The 26,879-nt window shown below is 37.3% G+C and overlaps 1 protein-coding gene across 3 annotated transcripts in view; it reads right to left on the bottom strand.

Moving 5' to 3' along the window:
• The window catches only part of LOC103061925 (cyclic AMP-dependent transcription factor ATF-7), a 124,372-nt gene that overhangs the window by 27,498 nt on the left and 69,995 nt on the right, over nucleotides 1-26,879 (bottom strand). For all 3 annotated transcript variants that reach the window (XM_088138014.1, XM_088138015.1, XM_088138016.1), the window contains exons 3-4: nucleotides 5,794-5,890; nucleotides 2,829-2,947 (exon numbers count right to left, since the gene is read on the bottom strand). In XM_088138014.1, the coding sequence (XP_087994140.1) occupies nucleotides 2,829-2,947; nucleotides 5,794-5,890 (216 nt within the window). The remainder of the gene's footprint in view (nucleotides 1-2,828; nucleotides 2,948-5,793; nucleotides 5,891-26,879) is intronic.

Below are 26,879 nucleotides of genomic sequence, written 5' to 3'. Positions count from 1 at the left end.
CTACTTTACGGGGTTGCTATAAGATAAAACGGAGGTGAAATATCTATAATCCCTTTTCATATGGAATAAACACTAAAAACAGGGATTGGGCCTGCTGGGTTTAAAAAAGAGGCCTCAGCACTGAGGAGTGAATGAATGTGGAGATTCTCCATGTGATTCGCCTTGCCTGAGGAGATGATTCACCCATCCATCTGGAAATACCCCCATTCTTCTACAAAGATCACCAACATCTTTTAGCTGGAACGACCCAGAAGAAACATCCCCCCCCCAAATTTATATACATCCGCAAAGTAAAACTACCACCAGCAACTGGACTCGATTTAGCCAAGTGTTTAAAACATCCCATGAATGTGGCGGGCAAAATCCGCCAAGTTTTCTAAATAGCAAACCAGCTGGATTTAACAATCCAGGCAGCTCTATTCTTGGAGGGGTAATTCCTTCAGCCTGCCTAAAACTAGCCAGGCTTGGAACTGCTGCAGGCTCTTGCAGAGGTTAGAAATATTAGGGCTGAGTCATATATTTAGCTAGAGGGGTAGGGGAGGCAAACTCCAGCAAATTAAGACTCACAGTGGTGGCGATTTTAAAAAGCCCAGCAATAGGATTATGGGTGGTCTAAACATATAAAGTATTTGGCTATAAAACAAAACTTCAAATTAAAAGCTAAAATTAAGATTCCAGGCTGTCACACAATTTTTAAAAGACAAGGAACCCAGACGGACATAAAGGAATCACTCAGTGGGAACAGCAATGCAGCAATTTAGCATGCAAGATAAAGATTTCGTTAAGAGACCTGTGGTTATTGATTTATATTATAATATGAGATATAAAAGATCAGGAGTTACCTAGTTTCATGTTCTGGCTGGCCTAATCCTATTTTACATTCTTATTTAATAAATAATTCAATTTGAATGTTCCCTGTTTTAAGGTTTATTAGAGAGAAGGAGGGAGAGTGCGAACTCATGCAAGCAGCATTGGGATACCTTTACTAAGAGCAAAATAAGATACAGATAACTTAGTAAACAAAATTATGAAAAATAAAATATAGCTATATGTGTTCTATCCAAGCACTGATTTCCAAAGTTTCGGGAAAAACTCTCATTTTAAAATATGAATTCATAAAATCTATTTTTCAACATTTCTTTCATTACTAACAGGGGGTTCTGTGAAATCTGACTTCAGCTATGGCTGGGATCTAAAGCTTGAAGCAGCAACTAACGGAGGCAATACAATTTTATCCTCTCATTCAGATCTCATCTTAAATCAAACAAATGCAAGATGAAGTGTTATAGCAGGTGGTAGGACCCAGTGGATCTTGGCTGATCTTCAAAAAGCAAAACAGATTAGGACCTCATTAGTGTTGGACTGGAGGCCACCAGGAAATCCCAGAGCTCTGGGTTAGACCGGGAACTTGAAACAAGTTCCTGGAAAATGACCATGGCAAACTGTTCCATATTCTTATGAAAAAACCCACACAGATGTATCTAGCTAGTGACTGCAGTGAATGACTACATGACTACAATAAAAGACATATTCACCTAGTAACTATGGTAAACTCAAGTGAGCGACAACTACCTGTATACTTTTAAAAAGTTAATAGTATCAGTTACACATATTAAGGTAAGCCAACAGAATTGATCAAATTTCCCCCTCTAAGGTCAGAGAAAGAGAAAGACTGAAAATTCTGACCTCATGGAAAAACCTGAGGGGATTGTGCTGCCTGGCAACCCACGTTTGAGTTTCTGGTATTTTGGAATGGTTTTGAGTAAACAAGGGAACACCAATGCCACTTCGTGAAGCCATATGTGGGAGGAAGTTGACTCCAGCCGTTCTTTATTGCTAACTGTTTAAAACCTTTTCCTTCTTGGAGCTTTTCCTCAAAGCCTTTCGTGGGTTATTTATTTATTTATCAAATTTATATAGCCGCCCATCTCATGAATGTGACTGTGGGCAGAGTACAATAAAAACAGAACAATAAAAACACATCTTAAAATAACCCTAAGGACAAGAAACATGCACATAACATGGGAGAATGTTCAAAATTCAGACATAATAGAGCCATCTCACAAGCTCCCTGGTCCCAAAGGGATCCCCAGGCCTGTTGGAAAAGTGATGTCTTGAGACATCTCTAGAAGGCCCAACAGGGTTGGGGCTAATCTCACTTCGGGGAGGGGGGTGATGTACCAAAGGGTGGGTGCTACGGCAGAAAACGCTCACCTCATGGGTCCCATCGGATGGAGTTCCTTAGCAGATGGGACTCGTAACATGCCCTTCCTACCTGGCCTGATGGGATAGATAGGTGCGATTGGGAAGAGGTGGTCCCTAATGTACCCTGGCCCCATGCCATGTGCGGCTTTGGCACCTTGAATTGGACTTGGAAGCCAACTTACAGTGTAGCTTGCAAAGCAGAGGTGTAACCCGTGTCACTCTAGGGGCACCCGTAACTGCCTGCACCACAGGCAAATACGCAGCTTTAGATCATTTTCCTCAAAAAATACATTAAAAAGTATGTTGTTGACTCATTTGTTTAACTGGGTTCTCTTTTTCTAGTTTTAGGACATGTGTGAATAACAGATCATGTTTTAGGTCATATTTATCCAGAAATACTGATAATTCAAAAGAGTTCACAAACTTTTAAGCACCACTTTACTTGCATGACACAGCTCACCCACTCTGCCTTGTTCACTGCCCCTCACCCTCTCCCAGGTTAAGGGTGGTTCTGCCTAACAAAACCTAAATTCTCCCTGAGCTGACAATATTTCATAAGGATGGAGGACCCTCAAGTCTCTCAACATTTTAGCTTAGTAAGAACAAAGAACTTTGCCTCTTGCCTTTTTCTCATCATCTTCTGTGGCTTTCTTGAATTCATGTTCAAATGAACTTGCCAACTCATTGAAGAGACCAACTTCCTCACAGTTCTTCAGAAAACGAGTTGGTGTTGGTGTCTGATCTGTTTGGCAAAGAAGAGAAAAAGGCAGTAAGAAATATGCGATTGAAGTCCATGATTCAACTCATAGAATGTGCAGCCAGGATATTAATTCAAAGCACAGCTTTGTAACAATGCAGTTGTCATGCTAGAAAGTTTGGATTCCATTATTCAGGCACAGATGTCCATGTGTGTATGTTCATCCACGTGTTAATATAAAACACAATTCTATGTATTTTACAATAATGATATGCATGTGATATCGAATCTGTAATATAGATAGGAAAAAGTATCTATAGATGAATTGCGGTTTTGGAGTAATACAGTGGGAATTAGGAGGGGCTGGTAAAGACCTGAAGGCGGGAACAAATGAGGGCATTTTAAAAGATAGAGCAGGACAGCTCAGAAATAGCGAATACAGAATGGCTATATCATGAGAGGAAGGGGAGCTCTTATGGTAGGACCATAGGAAAGTCCAAGACATTGCACTGCTGTGGACGGTGCTGGGACATGATGTAGAAATTCTGCTTCAGAAGGTCTCAGGAAGGTGTCTCAATGTGCATGTATAGATGCTTCTAAAATATCGTTTCTCACCAGGAATAAAGAATCTTTCATTCACTAGAATCCTATCTGAACGGTGAGGCATCAAGAGAGCATCTCCTCTAACAAGAGCTTTGCTCCCTTTTTCCATGAGGAAACAAAAAAGAAGAGAGTGCAGATCTAGCTCGTTAGGGGACTTCTGCTCATATCACTCATGGAACTTTGTTCTCCTCTTGCTCTTCCTTTCCAGCTGCATCATATTAATGGCCTAAAAAAGAAGAGTGCCAGTTCTCCCTCCCAATTTGCAAAAACCCTCTCTGCTTGGCTGGCTGGGGAGAAATTTTGCTTGATGCAGAAAAGCCACTGAAGGAGCAACCTTGTAAAAAGCGTACAGGTGACACTAACATCAGCTTCTTCACTTCTGCTTCAGCATGCGTGTTTTAGATTCACCTTGTAGCATTTACATTTACATTCTGCAGTAAAATAAATTTCAAACATGTTCTGTATCAAAAGGGACAAGTTCTATGGCTTGAATTCTGCATGTTTGAATATGTTTCCTTATTTTGCTTCCATTCATTATAGGAAAGGGAAGAGAACTGTGTACAAAGCAATGAAATCATTAACACTTGACCTCTGAATCCAGTTCAGCATTCTGAATTTTTACAATCCATTTTTTACCTTTTAAATGAAACTGGGCATGCTGCATCCAATTATCAAATTCCATGAGTGTGCAGCACAGCCATAGAAGAATGGGATATATTCTGACTTGGATTTTAGTCCACTGCACCCACATCTTGTTGGACGTTTTAATAGGCTGGCCGATATGAGCAAGCCCAGGATCTCAGGGGAATCTTTTGTTTGTACTTTACATTATTTGGTGGCAGAGACAGAAGGCTGATCTGCTCTCATTGGAAGGGGGAGACATGCATGAATTGATATTTCCAGGATGTTTGCAAAGACAAGAGAGAAGCTTTGAGTGATTCATCTGCTTAATCAAAAGCTGCTGCAAGAGGAATAAATGACAGGCACTTCTTTGAAACAGTCACTGTGTGTACCACAACACACAACTTGGTAGTCATCAATGTTAAAGAACTATGTATGGACTCTCTGTAATTGACTATTAGGTATTTACAGGGCACAAGTGCTAAGGGACATTCTTCTTTGTTCTAATGCCAATGCTCTTACCCTCTTCTATGTGCGCTATTTGCCCAGCAATCCCTTCATATGTTAGGAAGAAAGAAGCCCCCTTTACTAAGAAGTTGATCACACTGAGTATGGTTAGCAACCCCACCCCAAAAAACAAACAGTAACTCTTTTTACATAGTGCTTAAAAATAATTATACTAAAACAAAATCATAAAAAAGCATTAGGTTAGAAGATGATGGAAAAAATCTTCTCCTTCAGATCTTGCAGTACTTCTGCCTATCAGAGGAAACAATATTGGCTTATTAGTGTTGACATGCTACAAGGCACTCCCCATAACATATCCATGGACCCAAACTAGTTAGAATGGCTTTCAATATTTCTATATAAAGCAAGAATGAAAGCAGCTACAGTTTTCCCGGTCAAAGCTGCAGTAACAAAATGTGCAAGGGACAGCCTGTGTAGAAGAAATAACTGTTTAATTGAAGTTGTTTTCCCCTACCCAGCACCCTTCAGGTATGTTGGGATTGCAACTCCTTATGTTCTCAGCCAGCATGGGAGAGACGACTATCTTGAAGTATTTCAATTCTCCATCTGAGACTTAATCACAAAACAATTTCTTACAATAGCTGTAACCTGCCCATCTTGTTTTTAAAGGATCCAAAATACAAGACAACTGATAGAACAGGAGAAGAATGCTCTGTGATCTTCTCTGTGTTACATGGCCTGCTGCTAAGACTGCCAGGAATATTTTCCTCAAATCTATACATATTGAGAGAGATCAGTTGGGGCTTTGCAAACACCTTCCCAGCAAAGTGCTAGGTGGGATTTCAGATGTATTAAGTGATCACCTAAAAGCTTAAGAAAACTGACACCTGGGAGTAGAAAAGGAAGCTGAACTGTCAACTTTTGTTTGTCACCCTGAAATTATACATGAAGTGTGAAAGAACTTGTGCCTGTAAATCTTTCACTTTTAAGTCACAACATCTGACACTTCTGTAATACATAAAAAGGCAGAGATCTGTAATACATAAAAATAGCCTTCCTATTTTTCTTCACCTTGATTAACTGAAGGCTGCAAAACAGTGGAGCAAATAACACCTAGTGCATTCAGTTCCTAATATCAATCTTACAATGGGGCTGTATTAAACATTTCACTTCAAGTTGATCTGGATCATGGCACATACCTGCTATGATGACTGAATCTGTTCTGGAAGGACCAAATTTCAATGTCATCTCATGTTTGAGTTTATGAACAGCCAGGTGGTCTTCGTTTGTAAATCTCTGGAATGAAACAAGTACATGCATTTTATATTACAATATACATTCTGCAGCAGGATTTGGGTTGGGAAGGAAAGACCCTAAGACAGAGGCTATAATAAAAACTCTAAAGTGTGTGCTAAACAAAACAGAGCATGACAGATTGTGAGAGAAGTGCTGTGCAAACACAATCTCTTTAAATGGAAAGGGGGGGATCATAACATGCAGCGCTCTCAGCTAACAGAAGGAAATGGATTTAATAATCAAAATTTAAAAAGGGGGGAAAAAGGCAACAGTGTGTAGTTACTGCAACTGAACTAGGAAATGTGAAATGTTCTCTCTGCAGTACCCTGCAAAATGTGTCATTTTGTTATTGACTAATGGAGAGAGAAATTATTTACTACTGGCAATGGAGGGGGTGGGAGGATCAGCTAATGGCTTGGGTTGTGCCAAACAGAGCTGGCATCTACAAGGTGATTTGATCCTGCCGTTTATGAAACATGACAGAGCTAAGCTGGCCCAAGATCTTTATTCTAATGGATGCAAACACAGAGAAATGCAACAACTCAATCATTGCTCCCAGTGAACAACGGCCTGCACATCTTGTGTGCCAAAATATGCTATGTTGCACCTGCAGCATGATTACAAGAAGGAATTAAGCATAGCTGGTTTCTGGGACCTTGATAGCAAAAATGGACGCCCTCTCCTGCCAAAGCCTCAAGGCTAAGGATGTATTATATAGTACTGCTAGGGCTTCTAAGCAATTAAAGAAAGTTGATTAATCATCTGCGTTTTAGCTAGTCACTGAAATTCTGTAAAAATAGAGTTCTTTCTGCAGAACTGAAGAAAGGAAACAAACAACAGCTACCTTTGTTAGAGAAAGATACCATACATTGTATTCTATTTCCTACTATAGTAAATGCACAAGATCCAGCATAGCTTTCTTTTTTCAAAAGAAAAAAATACATTCTTTACTTTCACTTAGTTGATAAAATTGAAAATGCCATCTTCACCACAGCTGTACGAAGTAGTTGTTCCACATCTATCAAGTGCAAGGACAAATCAGTAGTTCATCCTGAGGCCACCCAGACCAAACTAATAACCCCATGTAGAACTGAAACTATATTCCAAAATAATTTTAATTATTTACTATATATTATTCCTGTTCTAGATTCTGAAAAGGAAAAGATGCTTCTGAGTCAAACTTAACTAGCAGTGACTGCAACCATGTCCTTTTTTTGACAGTGTTCCAGAAGTAGTTTGCCGCCGCCGCCGCTTTCTAGAATGGTTTTTTAAAAACTTTTCTAGTCCAGCCATAGATATGCTCAAATTAAACCCAAGCAAAAGGGTGCATCTTTGCAAGTATTAAATGTAGTTTCTTCCCTTGTAACCTAAAAATCAGGATCTATGCTCTAGTCCAGATCCTGCATGTATGCCCTAGGTGGATACCACTACAAAAGAAACAATACCCATTTACTTCGAGAATGAAGCAGGTTATCTTGACCCATGGCAGTCAGGTTTCAGATCCTAGTATGGGTCTGAAACTGGTCAACCTCATGGAAGATCTATGGCAGGACTGAGATGGAGGGAGCATGGCCATCCTCATTCTGCTAGCAATCTCAGTGTCTTTTGATACCACTGATCACAATATCCTTCTGGAGAACCTGCAGAAGTTGGGGGTTGGAGGCACCATATAGTGGTGGTTCTGCTCCTTTGTGAATGGGCAGTTCCAGTGGGTGCTTGTGGGGGGGCAAGAGCAGATCCTCAATCTCTCCATTATGGGGTCCCACAAAGCTCTGTCCTCTCCCCTATCCTGTTCAACTTTAGCTCCTGGCCATGGAGAGCAGTTTTTCAACTTAGAGGCCCTCCTGGACTCACAGCTCTTGCTAAAAGAATGGTAAAAACAGGGCCCGGGGAGGGGGGCTAGCTCTGAAAATCACTCATGCCCTTATCATCTTATGGCTTTATATAGGGTTGCCCTTGAAAATCACCCAAAAACAGCTGGTACAAAATACAGCGGCCCATGTGCTTATGGGGCAATCTCATTTCTGTTATGTTAACATACTTCTGCTGCAAGAGCTGCATTAGTCGTCAGTGGGTCTCCAAATGCAATTCAAATTGCTAGTCATAAAGCCCCATATGGCTCAGGGACTGGGTAGCTGCAAGACCATTTCTCCCAGTTACATTCTGCCCATTCAATCCACACAGAGAAGGTCCCCACCTATTGCAAGGTGCAACAGGAGGGATCATGAAAGTGGGCACACTTTGGGTTCCATTCTCATGGCTTATACAAATTTGGCTATTTCAGAAGGCCTTTAGAGATTAAGTTATGGTTCAGACTAACATAGATATTGTTAATCTATATTAATTTTAAAATTTTAAAATTTATTTATTACTGTTTATGGTATATTGATATTGTTGCTGCTGCACAGTGCTTATAGTTCTTTTAGCTTGAAGTGGTGTAAAAATCCAATAAATACGCTAGATGAGATGAAAGATGCAATCTTCCTTTCTGACTGCAGGGTTGCTGTTCTGAATGCCCAGCTGAATGGTGATGCATTTGTTTATCACCCTTACCATTATTTTCAAGAACTCACATGTTCCAGGCAACTCCTAGAACCAAACAAGCTACTTAAAATAATTACCACCAGCAGCAGTTACAGAAAATATGAAAGCCATAATGTACTGATTTTCTTCCTTCTAGCATATCATGGGAGACTTAGAACAATTGTTACTGCCTCAACATTTTTAACTGTAACAGCTCCCCTAACATAAAAATTACTATTTTGATACCACATACCCACCCCCACTTATGTGACAAATCTGCATCTTTTGCCAATATCATTTGGCCTTTTTTGCCTTTTTAACTACATGATCTGTTCTAGCTTTTTTAAATGAAGTGTGACAATATTCTGTATAAATTACAAATACAGGATTAAAAGTACTCCCCCTCCCATTTTATTATATAAAGTTATTTTTGAATGAGACTTTACATGTGCAAAGAAAAAATTGCCACTACATGTAAATGGCAACAACCACATTTTCCTTACAACCTCTTATGAGATCAACTATTCTGGAAATAGAAAAGAAAATTTTCCAACGACTTCACTTATTAATTTTCTATTTGGTAAGACAAATAACCTTCAGACTATGAGTTGGGGTCTTCTTACTTTTCAATGGAGTATATCTATATACCGTACAGCTGCCATGTGCACAGGATGAAGAAAAATATCCTTTTCCTTCTCTCTCTCATTAGATTTGTATTTTTTCAGTTCTTTGCTTGAGCTTCTGAAATAAGTTACTGTTCTTTCTGCACTCCCATGTTTTATTCTTAACAGAACTGTTAAGAAGTGATATATTGTGATTTTTTTCTTATTGTTTATACAAAATATTGCTTAAAGAGCAAAAGAATTAAAGAATATGACAATGTTTTCATAAAGGTATGTATTTCCTTTCCACTGACAGCTCCCTAAAATCTACTTATTTTAGACACTAGTGTTGACTGACTTCATTTTATTTTGTTTTAAAATATTATATATCCTGAATACTTTAGCATGAGTGGATTCAACAAGGACCTTTAAACATTAAAGTGGTTGACTGAATTCTTTAAGATCTTTTGATATGCTTTCAACACACTGTTGAGAGCTACACTTTCTCCTTTGTCATTAGATCTTCAGTTCAATGCCTTAAATAAACACTAGTTCAAGTTTTTGAAGACAGATGAGTAAAGGCAATGTAAAAGCAATTAATTTTGATAGATAAATGGGTGGAACCCCTAAACTATTTAGCAGCAAATCTGCCACTATCTAAAATGGTTTAAAAATAAAATATTCCATTAAAAAAGGCATCTGGATGTCTTTTCTTCCTATTCTATAACCAGGCACTGAATAATGTAAATTATTTTTCTTTGCCATGATAGCAAACCATGGCAGCAAGGCTATAAAGCAGCAGTAGAACTGGGAATCAGAACCATTTATTTGCTGTGATGGAAGAATTTGTGACACCTATGTGAAGATGTAAGTCCAGTCTTTCAGTAAGGAATCACCATGAGACCAAAGCTTCAGTTTTTACATACATACATGCATGCATATACATACAAGAATGAAAATTTCTTCATACATTCAAATCCAGAAACCTTAGGCAGCAATGGGATAAAAAAAAGAAACTCCAGTGGAACAAGGCTCAAAGGATTTAACAGACAAGTTGTTTCTCTAAAGCAATAATTCAGATGTCTCAAAATGAAGGTCCAGGATTTACAGGCACAAAGTCTATAACTGCCTTCATTTTCTCTAGGATAAAACTCAGGAAGCGGGGGATGGGGTTTTTTTAAAAGTATATATACAGAATAGCAAATTATAAGGATAGCAGCAAAAGCCTTAGTGTCAGCATCTGGGTCAGCCCATTAGAGCCAATACTGCTCAGCTTTATTTTAGTAACACAGAATGTGGCTGGCTGGGCATATATATTGTTACATGCAGAGGTGCATACGTACCCATTATACGATTCCTGTTTATGGTAGTAAGCAAAAGTAGTTAAAGGCAGGAGATGGGAGAAAAGAAAAGATCTAACTAAATTTAGTTTATGCCAACACCATTCGCCACATTTTGCCACCTCTCTCGATCCTTGCAAAACATCCTTGCTTCCATCACATCCATACACCACTTCATGCATTGCCTTTTAGGTTTTTTATCTATGGATTCACTCTCCCATATATTTATTTTGTGATTTCGACCTCGTTCATTCTCCCTGTATGACCAAGCCACATCAATGGACTTCTTCCATGCTAGTCTCTCATACTTTGTACAATATTCAATTCACGTTTGTCACCCTTCATCTTGATCCTATCTTTTCCTGTTGTACCACGCACACTTAACTAAACCATTTCCACTGCATTCAATGTCCTTTTATGTTTGTCCTCACATATCCAACTTTCACTTCCATATAGAACTGGGCAGAAACATACTCCTATATTCGGTCATTTTTGCTTTTTTTGACCAACATTTGTTCTAGACCAAGTACTGTTCAGTACTTTCTACTAACATTTGCACACCTTAAAATTTCTCTATCCATCTTTCCTTTATTAGTAAACTTTTTACCAATTTTGTACATTATTGTACATTGCTACAAGTACTCATTTTATTATTACTCAACTTTCTGTTGAGAAAGTTATTCTGGTACCCAAGTAATGTGCGCAATGGAAACAAATTGCTTATTACTCCTTATTTACTTAGAAACAAGAATAGTTTCCTTACTGAAAAGGAATAATAATAAGCCTTTGTGGTGCTTTGAACTCAGTTTAAAAATATGAAATGATAATTTTTTTCTTATATTATCAGGCTGGGAAAACTCAGCTTTTTGGTCTTATGTATCAACAATGCCAAAACAGTTGTAAAGGGCTGGTGGTGGTAGTGCAGAGGGAGAGGAGGTGGTAAACTGGTAGATAAATGCAAGTTGTGTACTTCACAACTGAATGGGCATCTAAAGAGTTTTCATCACAACCCAACCATTAAATTGTACCACTGATCCAAGCAGAGACAGTTGGAGGGACCCCCAGCAAAAAATGTAAGACTCCATACTATGTCATTGCCCATGTGAATTTTTTGCTAACTGGAGTAAGACATGCAGTATGATTGCTGCATTATTTATTGTGCAGTTGAATTCATATTGTTGGTGAAACTATTTTATTGCTACTGGGAATTTGCCTTGGGAGCTGATCCTGGTCCTGCCTTGCATTAACTACCTGGGAAAGAGATACCTGTTGTTATATTCATGCCACACATCCTTATATCAGCATTGCAGAAAGAAAACACACATCTTTGTTCTACACTGCAGATGTTTACAAGCTTTAATATGGTTTTAGTAGCTTTACAATGTGCTTCATGCAAACCAAAACAGATTCAGCTGCTTTCTAATTAATGCCAAAACCTGGAGGCAAAATGTAACATTTCAGTCCTAAATCATGTCTCTGCACACAGAAGGCAAAGTGATGGAACATAAAATGAAAATGAAAAGGATAGGAATTGGAAATACAGAATCAGTATTTTTAATCTCCCTCAAATTTGCCACTTCCAAACTCTGGACAGGCTTCCTCAGACATGGACTGAGGGAATAATACTCCTGCCAAATTTTGTAATAATATTAGAAAAGTGCAATGGATGGGATTTCACTTTCTATGCAACATAAAAAACACAGTTTGCATTGGGCCTGATAGCCCTAAACATGTGCTCTCCACTTCTATCCACATATAAAATATTCAGTTTGAAAAAACCTTAGGATACCAATGCTGTTTCACTTCTCCGGCCTCTCTTATGAAGTTAAATGAAGATTCCTTCAACATGTGTAGATGTGAATTTGTTTCAAGTGACAGAATATATTCAAAGCCCCCAGTCACCATTATGCATTCAATAGAAACATATTCCAAAAGGGAAAGTCTGAAATGCAGATAAGTATCTTTTGCTAGAATAAAGCTTCTGCATGTAAAAAGCAGTACTTTTCAGTCTAATCTTTGTTGACATTGCTCTCCTAGAGGAACAATGGTGTTTTCTTTTCAAACTATACTAGCATTAGCGATATTAAATGGTATCTCCATCTATGCAATGAAAGGAAGATGAGATCATAATTTGCCATACTGTATTGTCAATACCAGTTAAGGCTGAGACAATTGCTTGGCTCATGGTTGCACAGTAAACTCAGTCTCTGACTGCAAAACCTTATGAGGATATTTGAGTCAATTAAATAGTATGTGGTTTACACTGTTTATGTGCTATGGGAAAGCCTATGGCTATAAGCATCAAATACATAAGACAGACCATAAATGCTTTCAGTCCAGAAAAGCTGAACATCATGTATCTAGTTACAGTAATAGATTCCCACTATGAACTAAATTTGTGAATCAATATTCAGACAAGTTATTTTATTACATTTACTTTAATAACTTTTGTACCTGTCTTTCTTACCACCTACCACAGAAATCTGATTAATTTCAATGCTCTTAATTTACAATCTGTATAGTATCTCTTTCCAGAATGGCCATCATCAAATCAATGACACCTATAATAATGTACAGTATATTTCTTTCTGGACTAGAAGCTATAGTAACACAGAGCTATGTTGTGCTATCCTATAATCCAGAACACTCAATTTCCTCAATGCTTCCAGATAGTGATGTCAAACATTTGGCAACAAAATGCAGAAATAGTGTAGCATAATGTTTTCTCTCTCTCCTTCTCTCTCCTTCTCACACAGACATACACCCCCCCCCAAGGAAAATCAATCAGCTAAGCTCATGGTTGTCTTAACACACTATTTTTCCCCCTTATCCCCTCATATACAAATACAAGGGACAGGTTGCAATTTTTCAGCCCCACCACTCTCCAATCACCATTGTGCTCCCATGTCCTTTTTTTTTTTTTTTTTGGTGCCTTCAAGTCATTGTTAACTCCTGGTGACTGCATGGACCAGTCCCTGCAGTTTTCTTGGCAAGGTTTTTCAGAAGTGGTTTGCCCTTGCCTGCTTCCCAGGGCTGAGAGAGTGTGAGTGGCCCAAGGTCACCCAGCTGGCTTTGTGCCTAAGGCGGGACTAGAACTCCTGGTCTCTAGCCTGATGCTTTAACCACCATGTCCTTAGAGGCCAAATAATAAATATAGCCCCTGGCTGCAAAAAGATCATCCTGCTATAATCATTAGTTCAGACAAAAGGCAAACTGAATGGGAGGGCAAGCTTGGGGTCTATTTCAGTTTTGTCAGAGGAGAACTAAACTATTATTTCCTGCTCCTGCATAAATAACAATATAACTAGGAATTAGTGTTAGATGTCTTTGCTGGAGTTAAATTCCAACCAGAGAGCAATTCCCATAGTAAAGTTCATAGTGTCAGAGATAATTCCAGTGATAATTACTCCACAGAGCAATTCACTTGAACTCAGGTATACAGTACTCTTTTCCTTCCCCACACATACCAATCAAAAGTAGCAATCTAAAAGTATAGAATTTACTACAATACAGTGCTAGTTGATGTATGTAAGGCACTCTGAAATAACAGTTAATGTGTATGGGAAGATATTCAGCAGTTGTTTCCATATTATCACAATTTTATTATTAGCCTCTGCTGGCGATGGTTATGGACTGTTTTTTACATTAGAGAGTTAATTTTAGCTCTTATTATGATTGATTTTTATTGATGCTGATATTTATTTAATCCTTTTATGCAGGACCTGGGCTTTATTGTTAATTGCTATGTATTTATTGTTCTAATTTTGTTTTATACTTGATCTGGTACATCACTCAAAGAATTATATTTTATAAAATGACTAATAAATAAAAGTATCACAGAACCACAGTAGGAAACTTCAATTAAGCATATATGCTGTTTAACAAATCTGCCAGATGATCAGCATACAGACATGATGATGTTTAGTTAGAAAGAATCTGTAGTACACACTGAACCACCTTCTTTTTCTTTCTTATTGAAGCCCACCTTTTGCAACTGTAGAAAAAAAAAAAAGTTATTTTCCTTCTATTTTATTAGCAGCTTGTTGAAATCAGGAAACCCACAACGAGATGCAAAATGCAAAGGAAAGAGGAGGATGAGTTTACCTGACTTGAAACTGTATTTTGCAGCTTGCTGTCTGGTTTGGATGAAAGAGTGGGTGTTGCTGAGAAATAGACTTTTAGAATTAGAAGAACAGGACCTGATATTTGGGTGGCATGGATATTTGGGGTATGATAAAGTTAAGGTTAATGTAGATTTTAAAAATCACTATGTCAGATGTACCATATTGAGAATATGAAACAGATACAAAACCAGGTTGTGCCTGAAAACACCTTTGTGGCTCTCAGCACAAGAAGCATTATAGACGAGAAATAATAGGCCAACACAAATGGTTAACATACTGTGAGATACTAGAATTCTGTCAAGGGGAATACAAAATAAAATCAAGAGAACTGATGGCAGAGGGACATAACTGTCAATGGTTTTTCTATTTACAGTTATCAGAAAGATTCAGAGTAGACAAAAGAATTTATGGTACTGAATAATCTAAGACCGACTTTTAAACAGAATTGTGTACAAATGATGAACATGTGATTGCTAAATTGTATAAACTTTTATTGAAATTTGAAACAGAAGAAGGACAAGTGAAAGAATGTATGATAAAGTGGGCTAAAAGTTTTGATGATAATATACAGATGGGACAATGAGGAAATATGTGGTTGAATGGACTGAAATTTACACTATGTTATAATCTTAAAGAAAACTTTTATAAAAGGATGTACTGTTAGTGTATGACACCAGAAAAAATATCTAGAATGTATAAAGGTACTTCAAATCTTTGTTGGAAATATGAACAACAAGAAGGGTCATTTTACCATACTTGGCGGACATGCAAAAAAGCTAGAAGATTTTGGGTTCAAATGCATACACTGATTCAGAGGACTTTAAAGATTAATATACAACCAGAACATTTCCTCTTGGGACTGATGGATAAACAGTTGGAAAAGAGTCATGGAACTTTGTTTTTATATACAATAACTGCAGCAAGATTATGCACAAAGGTGGAAAGATTTGGCAATACCTACAATGGAAAAATAGTTGGTGAAGATGATAGAATTTGCTGAGATGGCCTAATTGACCTGTTTGATTAGAGAAAAGACAATATCTACGTTTATTGCTGTCTAGAAACCCCTTATGGACTTTTTGCGTAAAACAGAAAAAAAATGAATTTATGATCTATGGTTTTGACAATTAGACAGGATAGATTATAGAAAGAAGGTCACAATGTAATTTTAGAGAAAGAGGTAAATCTACAATTGTACTTATAACTGCTGTAAAGAAGATCGGAAGCCACTTCTTTATATGTTTTTTCTTTCTTTTCTGTTTTTCTTCTTTTTTCTTTTCTTTTCTTTCTTTCTTTTTGCACTGTAGCTTTCTGTTTTATTTCTTCCTTTTTCTTTTTTCCTTCTTTATTTTAGTTTGTATTGATTTTTTACTCTTGCTTTTAAAACTTTCAATAGAATTATATTAAAAAAAAGGAAACCCACAACTAGACATGTTTCCTTGGGAAACATAGTTTTCAATGCATTTATATGAAATGCAGGATCTCAGAAAGTTGTCTCATGCTTCAATCCAAAAATGTTATTCTTGGCTCCAACAGCTATAGGGGCATTACAAATGTAGCCACATCCTGAAGTATGATTAATCCATGTTGTTGTTTTTATAAAAGTGATCAGAAATACAAGCTTCATTCTTGAGCAACACTTATTTATGTTATGAGCAAGCCAAGTCTCAGTATCTGTAAATATATGTAACTTAACATTGCCCACTGCCTGATCTTGAGCCAGGAATAACAATTCCTGTTAAATAGCTTGATTTTATTTAAAAATAGTAAATTGGAAAATAAAATCCAACATATATCAATCTTCTCCCACATTTGTATAAGCCAAGCTTAACATGCCTGATTTAACTCTTTTTGTTTGTTTGTTTATGCCTTTGAGTTAGTTTTTGACTCCTGGCAACTGCCTGGACCAGTCCCTGCAGTTTTCTTGGCAAGGTTTTTCAGAAGTGGTTTGCCACTGCTTTCTTCCTAGGGCTGAGAGAGGGGGACTGGCCCAAGGTCACCCAGCCGGCTTCATGCCTAAGGCGGGACTAGAACTCACAATCACCTGTTTTCTGGCCTGAACCACTACACCAAACTGGCTCTCTTAGACTTAACTCTAAGATGCTACTATTTGAGCTATAGGAATATATCATGAGGTTACTCAGTAGAAGACTGCCATGTTTATCACCTGACAGTTTTTCATCATCTTCACCATCAATTAGATTTTTAATACTGCTCTTCCTCCTGAAGATTATTATAAGCCAAACTGGCATTAGCAGTGAGCCTGAGCAAATTTAGGCTCCGTTATTCTGAAGTCCCCAGACTGCTTCTTCACTAAGTTTCTGCATTTTGCTTACAAAAAATCTGTGTGTAAAGATGGAGCAGCTCCACTTTTCTCTAGAGGTCTCTGCATATAAAGAGAGGTCAAGATATGCTTACTTCTAAGAATTACATATAAAAGAAAACTTGGAGATTCAAGTTTTGGAGATTCCCCTGACATCACATTTCTCTAAGAAGCAGCTGCAAAAGCCTTCCTTTCAACATTATTATCTACATAATAGCATCATACCAAAAAGCTGTGGGCCTTATAGGGCAGAGGAAATCATGAATTAGAGTTTTCCTTCTGTTGATGTGCTCCCACATACCAACATAAAGATGAGTTACACACGTTCAGTGTCTAAACTACTTCCATATAGTAACTGGAAATCACTCCTATTTCAGAACCCTCTCTCCCTTCAAAAGCAGGCCATTCTGATTGCAAAAATCAAAGCCAGTTTTGCTTGCCCACAAAAGACAGAAATGAGCAGCTGGCTTTTCAGGACAAGAAAGTGCTCCATTCAACATGCAGTCCAAGATATGTGAAGATGCAGTATGTGACCCAGACAAACATCTTTCCAGTGGAAATGACTCATGTTGAGTAACAGCCTGAATAAGCCTACTGCATTTAGCACTTCTGGGCTCACAAGCATCCTATACTGGACTCATCGACAAATCATCATTCTGTCACCTTATTAACCAAGCAAACTTCATCCCTACTTAATGGATGAGAAACTGAGGTACTACAGAGAGCAGGTTCCTTTCTTCAATACAATCTGGTCTACCTAATATAAATATGAACTATGATAGATTTGTTTGCATAAATATGGAACAATGATAAAAAGTATAGTCTAGGTTTGAAATGAAATAATGAAACATAGTATTTGAAACAAGACGTCATTCAGGTCTCACAGATGAAACATCAATCATCTAGCAACTCTGTGGCTTATTGCAAAATCAGATATTTATCTTGGACATTTTAATAAATGTTATTTACTCAGTAAAATATCAGGCACTAACCATACTAAACAATATAAATTATTTTAATTGAGATTGAAAAAAAGATACTGGTGGACCTGTAATAAAAATATGATTCTCTGTATCATTTCCTATTCTGTCTGTCTGTCTGTCTGTCTGTCTATCAAATTTATATGGCTGCTCCTCTCACAAGAAATGACTCTGGGCAACGTACAGCAAAAGAAGTATAAAACAATAAACATGTCAAACATAGTCATATTAAAAAAAAAAAAGCACACACAAGAGATTTGATCAGCAACAGAGATCTCACCAGTCCCCTGAGACCCCCAGACCTGATGACATAGCCAGGTCTTGAGGGACTTCTGGAAAAAGCTGCCTAAATCTAAGATAGATTTGAATAGCATTCCTTTGAATTACTGTCTGTATTTGTTTCAAATTTTGTTCTAGTTCCTTCCTTAATTTCATAATAGTATTATTTCTTAACTGGAAAGTCTTGTATTAAAGCATCTTTCTCCCACCCACTGCCCTCCAGATGTGTTGGGTCAACTTTGACATTCCAACCAAGCAAATTATGAAAGGTGAAGTCCAGTATATTTAGAGAGTATCAAGTTTCATGGGGGAAGTTACACTAGAGAATATTGACATCAGTTTTCCTAGACCTTCTTCAGACTAAGTAGTAATCTTTCCATGTGTGAAGTTTAAGGACAGAGATTGTTCAAATGGCCACTTTACTTACTTATTTGGAAACTTATATGGCTGTCCATCTTATGGCAGATAATTCTAGCTGGCTCACAATAATGTTAAACAAAAACAGTAAATAAAACAGACCAAACCCTACATCATACCTAGATACAAAAAATATATGGTTAAAGTATTTTCTTATTTCAAGATGTCAGGATTAGAAAAGGATACAGCTTTCCCTCTATTTCAGATGTTTAGGCTTATATAATTAAAATGATACCATCTACATATAAGAAGGTGATATCAGAAAGAGGGATCCCCAAATTGCTGAAGAATAAAAATCTGTAGAAGTTTCCAACTAATAATACAAGAAGACTGGGTATGCTCACAAGCCATGGTCATTTGATGAAAACTGGAAGGGGGAAGAAAACACTCACAGCTGGAACCTTGAATAGCAGCACCCCACATCACAATGTTTTGTTGCAGGTGTTTCTTATATGAATGAGATCATAGGAACTAAATCTTGCTGTCTACCAGGATGGCACTATAAATGCACAGGAAGGATGAAAGAATCTTGTCCTAATATTTGCCATGGTTTATTCATATCTATCAAGCCTTTAGATAAAATTTTCAGCCAACAAGCAAAATCATACCCAATAAAATTAATAACACTAAGATCTCTTCTCTCATAAGATTTTTGCAGTTGGCTGATATTCTGGTTTTGTTACTATATTTTGCCAATTATTTATTTAATTAGATTTTTAAGCCTGTGACTAGTGAAGTCTTTCAGCAATTTTTTTTGAAGTTCATCTGTGTTGGTACATACATAAATGTGACCTAAAATGTGATCTGTTCTCCACAGAAGTCCTAAAACTAGATAAAGAGAACCCAATTAAACAAATGAGTCAAAAACATTATACTTGTTCATTTATTCATTGAGGAAAAAGATCAAAAGCTACATAAATAGATCACAAATAAAGTGATAAGAGGGACAACTATATTAATTTTCACTATATAAAGCTTCTATGTAGTAACTATTTGGCTATCTGATGCATAGGTTCTTCACTTGGTGGCAGCACCTAGCTGAACTTGGAAGACTTTGAAAAAGCTAAGCAGAGTCAGACCTAGTTTGTATTAGGATAGGAGACTACTAGGAAATTCCAAGGCTGTAAACTAGAATGGGAAGCTGGAAAAAGCATCCTGAAATAAGGCAACAAAAATGCTTCTGTACTATTACCAAAAGAACATGGATATGAATATGCAGTAACCAAGAGTCAAATTTGATCAAGGAAAACTATCATTTATGTGGCTGTTACCTATACATAGTTTTAATATTTTCAGATTAAACTGCTAGGAAAGGAAAGCAATATAACAATGTGATTCTACCAAAACCCCCTTCATATCAACAATCATCAAATTATCCATCAAGTGTAAAAATAACAAGAGAAAAATTAGGTTCAAAATCTGTTTGACCATGAAGCCTCCTGATTCATTCTTCCAAATTTTATACATAAGATTTTATAATCTGGATTCCATATGCAATGAATTCTGCTAGTGTCAGTTGAGGTGTGTGAGTTTTTTCAGCCAGGAAGCATCAGCTTCTCTTTTTATTCTATTTATCTCATGAATAGACATGGGCCAAATAAACCTACTCTTCAGACTAGAAGACTTCAATATTGTCTCCTCTTCAATATTGTCTCCTCCTTTAGATGCCTAAAGCTCTGGTGGTTGTGAATCCAACATATCAAAGGAGAGGTTCCTTTCTTTCCTCACCACTTCACTAGGGAAACTGTTTCACTTCTTTCAGAACCAATATATACATGACTCTGTATTGAGAACCAAACTGGGAGTTTACAGATTGGTGGACCTAGTGTATCAATGGTCTCTTCTCCTTGAAGATCAGCTTAAGAAGCACTTGAGGGAATTCAGAGAGATTTGTGACATTTGTCTTCCTCTCCTCCATTTTTCTTGGAAATCAGAGAACAAAAAGAAGATGCCTTTCCTAAGTATTCTGACTTCCCAAATGCTTCTGAGATTGTTTAAGGCTTTTGCTGCTTGTAAAGCCTTATAATAGTTTTTCACTTCTTCCAAAACTTTATTATCTGGATTATTTTTATTATTCAGTTCTAATTCTCTGGCCTTTTGAATTAACCCCATCTTGCTTTTGTTTCTCAGTTTATTGATGTAGAAAGACAATTGTATGGTAACACTTTATATAAAATTTATTTCTATTCCAAACTGTAAATAAGGATATATGAGCAGCATTAATACTGAAGTAACCTGTTAAAATAGCATTTATTATACCAATATAATTCTTATTTTAATAAATCTTTTTATTCTTCCAACATTAAAAACAAAAGAAATTACAGCTATCAAACTGCCATGGAGAACTACTATAATTCCTATCACATTATTGTTTTCTTGGTAGCTCAGAAATGATAGTAAACATCCTTTAAAGGAAAATATAAGCTCACAAAATTATCTATATACATTTTAGGAGTTTCCTACACAGATATACTTACACTAAAACATCTGTGGCATTTCCATGTCTTGAGATAAAAAATAAACTTAAAACAAAAACTCCCTCCCCCCCATCACTTATTTTTCTCTGCAGGGAATTTAACTGACTACAGGTGACCAAACAAGTGATTATTTATAGAATGAAACAGCACATCACATATCAAATTCTAATTTCCATATTATAGCAGCCACGTGCAGATACCTCTAAATTGTTCTTATAAAGAAGTTTCCAACTCTTCTGATCCAAGGGACATCAGTTCACTAGGACTATCAGCAAGTGCTTCTTAGATCTCATGCTTGCGCCATCTGTAATAGGATCTGGCCGCCTTGTCTTCTGTTGACTTCTTTTTCACTTGCCTATTTTTCCAATCATCAGAGTCCCCAATGATTCTTGCTTTCACATTAAGTGTCCAAAATATTTAAGCTTTAGCTTTCTTATTGGTAGTTCCAGTGAAGAGTCAGGTTTCACTTCATCTAGTATTGAATATCTATTCTTCCTGTGGTCAGTATTCTTAATGATCTTCACCAGTGTTGCCGCTAATTAATGCAGCAACAAATAAATAATCCTTGCAAGGATAAATGCTTAATTTATGATTTGTAGGACAGATACTAAAGAACAAGAACACCAAGGGAGATGCCAGGATGGCAATAAACTTTGAAAACGTTTATTAAGAAATTGTCCCTGAATATACTCACAGCACCAGGGGATCCATCCTTAATCTGAGGGTGAGCCCAAATGGCAAGGATGGTCTCCAGAATTCAACTCACAAAGGGGCTGCAAAAGGAATTGCTTTCACTGGGCAAGTTTTATAGCCCTGCAACCTCTCTTCTCCCCTCTACCCTGAGTTGCTTAGTTTAGGCATCAGCAAAGGAAGGATAGATATTAATGAGGATTAAGTGTCTAGCAGGCACTGGGTGCCTGCTATGACAAAAGAGGGGGAAATTATCTGATTGGGGTTAGAGAAAAAAGTTTGTTATCTCACAACTTGCAAGGATAAATAGGAAGAGCTAGCTTGACTAAGCAGCCTCTCTTCTAGGTGTTAATTGAAAAATGCAGGTCAATAATTTTTTTCCATGCACTGGGTTTCATTCAAGTGTTTTATAAAAATAAAAATGAGTGTAATATGTAAAAGAAAAAAGAAAAAGAAAAATGCAAATCAATCACAGGACAGCCAGTACCATAATTCAGTTTTCTTTGTTCAGCCTTTCTGATGATCCAGCTTTCACAGGCATACATTACAACTAAAAAAATCATAGGTTTATAACAGTATAATTTGTCTAGATTTGTCAGTTTTCCTCCCAAGTAGCAAGTTATTCTTTGTTCCAGCAATTTAATTTCCAATTTCTACTTCTTCTAGTCCAGTGTTTTTCACAAAACATTCTGCGTGTAAGTTCTAAGGTGATAGTATACAATCTTGGCATACTTGTTTCCTAATTTTGAACCACTGAATTATTCCATAGTCATTCACTGATTCATTCATTCAATTTTTTGCACACAACTGAAATTGTTGGTAGCTTACTATCATAACAATAAAATGTCCACAGTACAATTACAATTACCTAGCAGTAAGCAGTCTTAAAAAATTATATCCCAGATAAAATCATAAAACAAACCAAAAAGCAATAAAAATAGCAGCATCTGTAAATCAAAGGTTTTTAATAATTTTCTGAAACCTAATACCTGATTAGTAGCACCGTTGATTTTGCTGTTATCACCGAAGATAAATTCCTTGTGTATGTTTTATACTTGGCCATTAAAGTATTGGTATTGGTATTGGTAATCAGTCTTCAGAGCGCTATAACATCGGCATTACCATAGATAACCAGTGTTTGTGTGTCTCCATTCCCCTAACATCATGTAAAAAAAGAGACTGCTACTAGATTCTCCTGGGAGCTCTGCATGGGCTAGGTCAACATCAGATGAGGAAAAGGTCCTGGAGATACCTCAGTACTGTTTTAATGGTTGTTTTCTGGTCATCTAACTCATGTTTTTAAGGGCTATCCACAATTTGTTGTGGTCTTCACAGTCAAAAGGATAATCAATAAATTTATCTACAATAAAGTTGTAGATTCCATATATCTGGAGGTTGAATAAGGCTACCAATGTTTCAACCATAAGAAAAAACCCATATAAGAAAGAACTCTTACACTGTATGAAAGAAATAATAACACTAGGAAACAGCTCAATCCTAATCAACTATTAATTTATACTATGACAGAAATCAATTTGTCTACAGTGCTGAGCATATATGCTGTGAGATGTTATATGGGTCTCTGAAATCACCTCTGCCATCCATCTAATAAACTGGGTTTGTCAATCAAGCACAACCAGCAAGAAAGATGGGTCAACAGGTCCTGATACAAACAATTAGAACTGACTAAAGCAAACCATCCTGTTCACAGCCCCTCGTTGCCAACAATGGAAGAGTTTGTGTTGTCCATGTCCATTAATATAGGCACGTATATGTGTATCTGGCAGAAGGGCTTCCTGAACACACTTAGCCACTTTTCCAGGATATGGCCTTCAGATGCCAGAGTGTACAAGTAATTACAAGTACTTTGGGATATAACTTCAACTCTGTCTTCTAAGGCTGGTGAACAATTTAAAATCTCAAAATCAATTATTGTAATATTATAAGCTTACCAGTGTAAAATACACGTTCACAGGAACCAGGTTTACATATCCAGTTAAGCCATTATTTATTAACCATTGCTTTTTGAATAAACTATAATTGGTTTGGATTGCTCATCCCACTAAGCCATAAAACATGCTTTACACATGCTAAACCAAAACCAAACAACCACTTTGTAGCACAGTGCAGCATATGAACACAACCATTGTTTCAGGACAAATATGGGAACCTAATCAGAATGTGTTCTGACAAAATCAAAATTTGATATATTTCTTCCACATAATAAGTCATTAATAACTTTTCAAGAATATGATGGGGAAAATGAAGTTAAACTATATCACCACTCATATGAATACATCATACAAAGTTTCATCCCTCATATAAATGACTAAGGAACAGAGACTAACCAATAATTGTTCCAAGCTTGGTGGAATTACTAATGTTGGGCCTGCAAGTATTTGGTCGACAAATCTTTACTGGGTTGCTTAAGGTTAAACAGAGAGAAGCATAAGGCACTGCTCACACAGCATGTATACTTAATCACTCTACTAACCCATCACTTTTGAAATGATTTCTCTGCTGCTTTACTGAGCAAAGATAAAAACAAATCCTGTAGAGATGATCTCACTCCCACCCCTCCCCAACATTCAGGAAAGTAAAAACATAATAACAATAACAATAATAATAACTCCCAGTGAGGCACTGCCTTGATGTGGTTGAGAGGCTTGTGTGCTCTGAGGAAGATGAGAGCTATGCCAGAGATTCAACCATACTGGACAGGTCTCATCAGAGGAGCCAGACGAAGAGTGTTTCTCCCATAAATAATATGGTGAGACATAATGTACAGAAACCTATACTGGATTGGTTGTTGCTGACGTCAACAAGGATCGTGCTAGGGGTTGGAGTTTCTGGACATCTGATGACAAGTGGGCTACAGGACTTAGGACTGTGGCTGAGCAACCAGGGCCAGCAGTTGCAGGACTACTGGAAGAAAAGTTGCTTACCTATCACAAATATACAAAGACTGAAAACAAAGAAATAATGATTTGCTATTACAAAAGAAGTCCAATGAGAAGAGAATATTTGAAAAGAATGCACCCACCAGTTCTGAAAAGAACAATATCCAGAATCAGAAATAACAGAACACAGGCTAGCAGATAAAATGTTGATTTATAAAATGAAATAAAGAATTCACAGAAGTAGAATTGGAAGAACTGCAAAGGTCTACCCAGGGCAAAGAAATCAAAGCCTTGCCAGAAGTAGCTCAGACAGTGGAGACAATCCAGGGGGAGTCAGCAGTAGAGGAAGCCAGCATCACCACTGAACCATTCTCATTCCCAAACCAGGCATGCTCTCCTCTACCTTCTCCTCAGAAAGAAAAAGTCCTCTAACTGAAAAAGAAGAGGAACTGAAATGAAGAATAACTGAGCATCTAGAACAGCACAAAAATAAGAGAATAAGATTGCCTCCATTGAAGCTTGTTACACAAAAACAGGTAGCACAAGTATTAGAAGATGCCAATACTGTAATATCAAATACAACCACCAGCTCACTGCAAGAAACAAACCAACTGATGTACAGCACAGCTGCATTTATAACTGAAGATCTTGGATGCAAAATCAACAAACAAGAAAAAAAACCCCAAACAGTGCATCACCAAAATTGAAGATCAGATTGGAAAATAAGATCAGCATGCTAAGATCAGATGTAAGCAAGCTAGAACAGATGAAAGAAAAGAAGCTGAAAAACAAAAATACCTGATCAAGAAATATCACCTAGAGACAAAGAAGATCAAGGAAGAACTGGAAATAATAAAGCAACAAATAATAGCCATAGCCAAGAAAATTGGCAGATACAAAGAGAGGTTAACTTCAAGAGAGGAATCTTTCAGGGAGACTCACTATCACAACTACTGTTTGTCATTGCATGATTCCTCTGTCAAGAATATTGAACAAGTGAGGCCATGACTATCAAACATCAAAAACATCTGCCAGGCTATCCCACCTCCTTTACATGGACGATCTGAAGCTATATGTAAAAACACCATCTGAAATAGAATCGCTGCTCAACACTGTCTGAATATACAGCCAAGATATTGCAATGGAGTTTGGACTGGACAAATGTGCCACCCTTACCATCCATAGGGGAAAAATAGTGAAAACTGAAGGAATCAAGATGCCCTATAGATATAACAGCAAGAGTCTGGATGAAGAAGATCATTACAAATACATGGGCATCCTTCAGGCTGACAACATCAAGCACACTGAAGTCAAGAAGAAGGTTAGTAGTGAGTACATCAGAAGAGTGAAGCAGCTCTTAAAGTCTAAACTCCAGAAATATCATCAAGGGAGTTAACATCTGGGAGTTCCAGTCATTAGATATACAGCTGGAATAGTGGACTGGACTCAAGCAGAACTAGTAGCCTTGGATAGGAAGACCAGAAAAATAATGACAATAAATCATGTCCTTCATCCATGTAGCGACGTTGACAGACTCTATTTACCAAGGAGCATAGGTGGGTGTGGAATGTTGCAAGTACACCAGACAGTTGAAGAAGAAAAAAGGGCATTGGAAGAATATCTGAAGGACAGTGAAGAAGATGCACTGAAGCTAGTACACTATGAAGGCTTATTGAATACCGAAGAGACCAAACTGGCCTGTAAGAAAGACCAAATGAAGAACAGAAAAGAAACATGACACAGCAAAATATTACATGGCCAGTACACAAAAAAATTAGCAGGCAAAGCAGATAACAACAAGACCTGGCAATGGCTAAGAGCAGGGAAGTTGAAGAAAGAGACAGAGGGGCTAATTATGGCTGCACAAGACCAAGCCTTAAAGACAAATGCATACGAAGCTAGAATTGAGAAGACAGCAACAGACAGCAAATGCCGCCTCTGCAAAGCAGCTGAAGAAACATGGACCACCTAGTTAGCTGCTGCAAGAATATTACACAGACTGACTACAAACAACGGCATGACAAAGTAGCAACAATGGTTCACTGGAATATCTGCAAGAAATACCATTTGCCTGCAAGCAAGAAATGGTGGGAACTCAAAATAGACAAAGCAATAGAAAATGAGGAAGCTAAAGTGTTCTGGGACTTTAGAATTCAAACAGACAAGCACCTGCCACATAACACCCCAAACTTAACAATTATTGATAAGAAACACAAAAAAGTCTGGATAGTGGACAGTGCAATACCTGGAGACAGCAGAATAGAAGAGAAACAACTGGAGACCTGCAAATAGAACGACTGCGGCAAAAGAAAGCAAAAGTAGTACCAACAGTAA

This window comes from Python bivittatus, unplaced genomic scaffold (assembly GCF_059951505.1).
Source record: "Python bivittatus isolate LINGU-HERP-01145 unplaced genomic scaffold, Pbiv_v1 ctg000220_np1212, whole genome shotgun sequence".
Taxonomy (NCBI): domain Eukaryota; kingdom Metazoa; phylum Chordata; class Lepidosauria; order Squamata; family Pythonidae; genus Python; species Python bivittatus.
Note: the sequence above shows the minus strand (reverse complement) of the source record. Positions and strands in the feature narration are given on the sequence as shown.